This window comes from Pseudochaenichthys georgianus, chromosome 8 (genome assembly GCF_902827115.2).
Source record: "Pseudochaenichthys georgianus chromosome 8, fPseGeo1.2, whole genome shotgun sequence".
In the NCBI taxonomy this organism is placed as follows: domain Eukaryota; kingdom Metazoa; phylum Chordata; class Actinopteri; order Perciformes; family Channichthyidae; genus Pseudochaenichthys; species Pseudochaenichthys georgianus.
The window spans coordinates 5,531,561-5,536,227 of NC_047510.2; the positions used below are offsets into that span (position 1 = coordinate 5,531,561).

General features: G+C 42.4%; 1 protein-coding gene across 1 annotated transcript; it reads right to left on the reverse strand.

Annotated features, from left to right (window-relative positions):
* Window positions 1-557: 557 nt before the first annotated feature.
* Window positions 558-3,553, reverse strand: LOC117450959 (E3 SUMO-protein ligase ZBED1-like). Its single transcript, XM_034089007.2, has 2 exons — window positions 3,002-3,553; window positions 558-2,406 (listed from the first exon to the last, which is right to left on the reverse strand). The coding sequence occupies exons 1-2, from the start codon at window positions 3,219-3,221 to the stop codon at window positions 635-637; spliced, it is 1,992 nt and encodes a 663-aa protein (XP_033944898.2). The 5' UTR covers window positions 3,222-3,553; the 3' UTR covers window positions 558-634.
* Window positions 3,554-4,667: the final 1,114 nt, after the last annotated feature.

Consider the following 4,667-nt stretch of genomic DNA (forward strand, 5'->3'; position numbering starts at 1 on the left):
ACCTTTTGGCAACAGATGGAACTAAGCATTCCGTGGATTGTTCCTATCAGAATTGTGGCAATATTTCGCGATACAGTGAGGCATATTTGAAGAGAGAAACTACAGTAAATAACCTGGAGATCAACGTGTCCTCGAAAACCAAACGCATGGTTTACGTCACGTCCGGGAAATTGCGGCGCCCACAGTGTTGATGTTATTTCGGTATATAATCAGTTTAAAATCACTGATAATGTCATCGGATTAAAAAAAAAAAAAGAAAGACTGGCAGAAACTGGTCTGTTTTATCAGATGATAATTATTTAAAAATGAGTGTCATGAGTAGTGCTGTGTACCTGGACTCCCATTCAGGTTCAGGTCCGGACTCAAGTCCAGAGGTTCAGGTTCAAGTCCGGACTTATAAGTCCGGACTTGTGTCAAGTTGTGTGACCAAAGTGAACTTATTGTGAGCTAATTATCAATTGAAAATAAACTCATAATCAACTCAAATTCAAACTCGTCAGGTTTATTGTGATCCTTTCCAACTTGTGTCTACACCATGTATTTTTTACAACTCTACATGTGTTACTAACTACACAACACAACTACATACATAGTGATGTACATACAAGACTCAATATGCAAGAGTAGTACAAGTCTATGTGTTCTTGTTCAAGAACAACAGCATATTGACATTGTCTGGGTGAAGTGTTGCTCTTTCGGCAGACACTATATCACCAGCAGTGCTAAAGACACGCTCGCTTGGTACACTCGTACCAGGAACAATCAGGTACTTCCTTGCCAATTTACTGAGCAATGGTAGCTCATCAGATTTCCCCCCCCAGAAAGCAATAATATCATCTGTTGATTTCAGCTTTGGCATGCATTTGAACTTCAGGATCTCATGTTGAATACGTAGTTGGACAGGCAGGGGTGGCTCAACGTGGTTCACCATGACATCGTCTTCATCTTGGAATATTTCCTCCATGGCTGTTAGCTTTGCCTTCTTAGCAGGAGGAGGTGTGTCAGTGTCACGAAGACCATCCTGTTTGACCTGTAGTGGCAACTGTGGCATAGCACCCCCCTCCTCAGCTTCCTTCTTCACCTGTACTTGGGCCTGGGCAACTTCGATTTTGTTTGTTATCCGATCCCACACATCCACAGTCACAACAGGGGAACCCTTGAACCTGGGGTCTAGGGCGGTAGCCTCTTGAAGGAATTCTCTCCTTGCATTATCCTGGTACCGGGTAGATAGATCATTCCTGATTGCTGATTTGATGTCTTTGATGAACTTCTCATCTTCTTCTTTTACAGCCAGATGGACTTCTAGTTTGTCAATCATGGGGAGCACCTGTCCTGATGTTGGGCGTTTCTCAGATGACATGGCCACAGTTATCATGTAAGGGAGCTTCATCACCTCCAGGAAGTGTTCCATCCTCTCAATGTCCTTTTCTGTGCATCGTTGCAGCTTCTTAAAGCTGTCTTTCTTCTTAAGTCTCTCATCGAATGATGCAGCCACTATTGCTGGGTACTGTTCCACAAATCTCTCGACCATCATGTAAGAGCTGTTCCAGCGGGTTTTGCAATCCAGGATTAGGTTGTGAGATGGTCTGTCCAGCGCTTTCTGTTTCTCCTTTAGCACAATCTTGCCAACATATGAGTTGCGGAAAAATATGATGGGAGGTCTGATGACAGCTAGCATTGTGCCTACAGTTGGCACATTCATGGCCTTCTGTGTGGAAAGATTCAGAGTGTGGGCAAAACATCCTAGAGACAGTGGAATCCCTGCACTGGTAGTAGCATTGACCATGGCTTTTGCATTGTCAGTGGTCATTACCTCTACTTTGCCCTTGAGGCTGAAGTCTTCCAAACACTGTCCAATCTCGGCCGCGATGTTGTCCCCTGTCTGGGAAACTTCTGCCTTCAATGTTTGTAGGACTCTTACTTTCATCTCCCAGCCTTTCATGTAGTGGACAGTCAGTGTTAAGTAATGGTCAGCCACCCTAGATGTCCAACCATCTCCAGTCAAGGCCGCGTACTCCACCTCTTGCAGCTCAGTCTTGAGATTGAGAAGGGCTGCTTCGTACATCTTGGGGAGGAACCTCTCTGATACTTCTCCACGACTTGGGACTTTGTAGGATGTGTTCAGCTCGCTTAGGAATGCCCGAAAGTATGTGTCTTCCACGATGGAGAATGGGCGCAGTGATTTTACAATGTAATGACACAATCTGCCGGTTATCTTATGCTGTTTCTCTGCAGGCATCTTGGTAAGCTTTGCCAAGGTGAAAGGCGTTACAGTAGTACTAGTGCTGGCCACAGTGGAAGTGGAACTTGACGGTAATGAATATAGTGATGGTAAGGCAGGTGTCCCAGTAGTGGCAGTGTGGGACGCAGGTGGGGGCTGTGGGGCACGTGGAGGTTGGGCCTGGGCTGAAAGCAAAATAAAATTGATTAACCAATTGAACCAAAGCATAGTCCTACTTTCTCAGGGTTACTGTGTAAATAATAAAGGAAATAAGCAATCTTTAATATATTATTACTTGTTTATTAGTTATCTTGCCAGGTGATCATGCAAAATAAATAAGACTATCATAGATTTCATAATACCTATCGTTGCAAACTTGCCATGATTTAAAAAAAATGTTGTATTTAAGAATCAGTTGATAATACTAATATATAATATATATATATATATATATATATATATATAATAATAATAAAAGATGACGCTGAATAAACGCCCTAGTCGGCTAGTCGGACCGATGCTACTACTAGTATGTAATAGGATAGAGGGTGTCGTTTTTCTCATACTGATATTCTGAACAATCTGTGCTGTTGTATTTGCTGTAAAGTGTCTCTACTGTAGGCTATTTTTATTTTATGTACAGCACTTTGGCTCGACCAAAAATCGTTTATAAATGTGCTATATAAATAAAACTTGATTTGATTTAGTATATCTTGCTATAATGCTAAGAATGCCTATTTCCTGAACTGAAAATCCTCCAAAAAGTATTGTTCAGCTTACCTCGATCGTTGTTATTTTGGTCGCCAAACATCGCCGCCAATGTGGCTGAGGCCGCATGTGGAGTTGTTTCAATGTTGTGGTTTCTCCTCAAGTGCCTCGCTATGTTCGATGTTCCCCCAGCGCACTTGATCACGTTCCCGCACAGGTTACACTTCGCAGTATCTAGCGGCAGTTTCGTCACATGGTCCCACACCTTACTGGATTTAAAGCACCGCGGCATTGTGTTTAGGAGTTAGCTTAGCTACACTACCATATATGGCAACCAGTATCCCACGCTGTCAGTAAGCTACACTACCAAATATGGCAACTAGCATCCCACGCTGTCAGTGTCCACTATGTCTAAGCCAGCTTCCCTTGACGCCACACAGATCTCGCGAGCAGTTGCGATATTTTGCGAGACTTCAGTAATGGCCGCCATATCAGAAACCAAAACAATGTTTTTCGTCTTTTCTCAGCGCAAATATCTCGATCTATGGAAGGTTTTAGATGGTTTAGAACAAAAAGGAGAATATACGTAAGTACCGGTTCCCGACGTTCCGGTTTTAACCGGACTTGAACCGAAACTTTTTACAAGTCCAGTACCGGTTCGGCGTACCGGTACGCAGCACTAGTCATGAGCATACCATTCCTTTAAGTGCTTTGACAAAAAATCCATAACAAAATGTCATCTGTGGAAGCCGTAGTACTGTAAAAAGCACGACCAATCATCTGAGCCGGCCCGGCTAAAATAACTAGATGGCCTACCTGCCTGTCAGCCTTCCATCTGTGCACAAATGTATCTTGTGCCCTCATTGGTCATGTGCGCGTTCGTGTGTGTTGGAGGAGGGGCTCTGTAAGGAAGTGGCACATTTTTTTCCGGTTGTGTATTTTCAAATTCTAGCACACTCGAGCTGGTTTCTCCAAAATTACCTACCCCACCTTTAATGCAAGAAAAAAAACAAAATACCAAAACACAATAGAGACAAAGCTAATTTAAAAAATGATAAGTTGTTGCAGCTGAAGTCTAAATTGAACATAAACAAAATAGTTGATAATATATGTATTAATAAACACACTCAAATTAGTCTAAATGTTTTCTGCCAATCATATTGCCTGGGGGGTTCATTTCATGCAATTATGTGAGACACTAATGGTAAAACATGATTTGTATACTCTTTTCCACCTGTAGTGTGTACAAAATGTATGAGTTTTACAATACCTGATTTTACTTACATACACACTTTCTAGTTTCATTCCTCTCTATATTCTGAAGCGTTTTACAAATATCATTTAGAGCCTAATTAATAGAACACGTCGTTACTAAAAATAATAAGAGAATGCCTCCGTCCTTTGCATATTAAATGTAACATTTCAGAAAACTTGTAATACACAACATAATGTAAATACTCAACTGCGGATGTGATATTTATTCACCTGTCGTGTCTCTCTTAAATATGACATCATTTATTTAATGAGCTTGTTAATTGCCGCGGAGTGACGTCTCCACCCGCCACTTGACCGCGTTGACCCGGATCAGCGGGGGCGCGTGCTACACGCTCATTCATTCCTTTGTGATTATACACAGGGCGCGTGGAGCTAACATAAATACACGAGCACAGATGATGCTGTAACAATACACATGTTTACCGTGCGCGCACCCGCTCGGGCAACTGCGCGCGAGAATAGC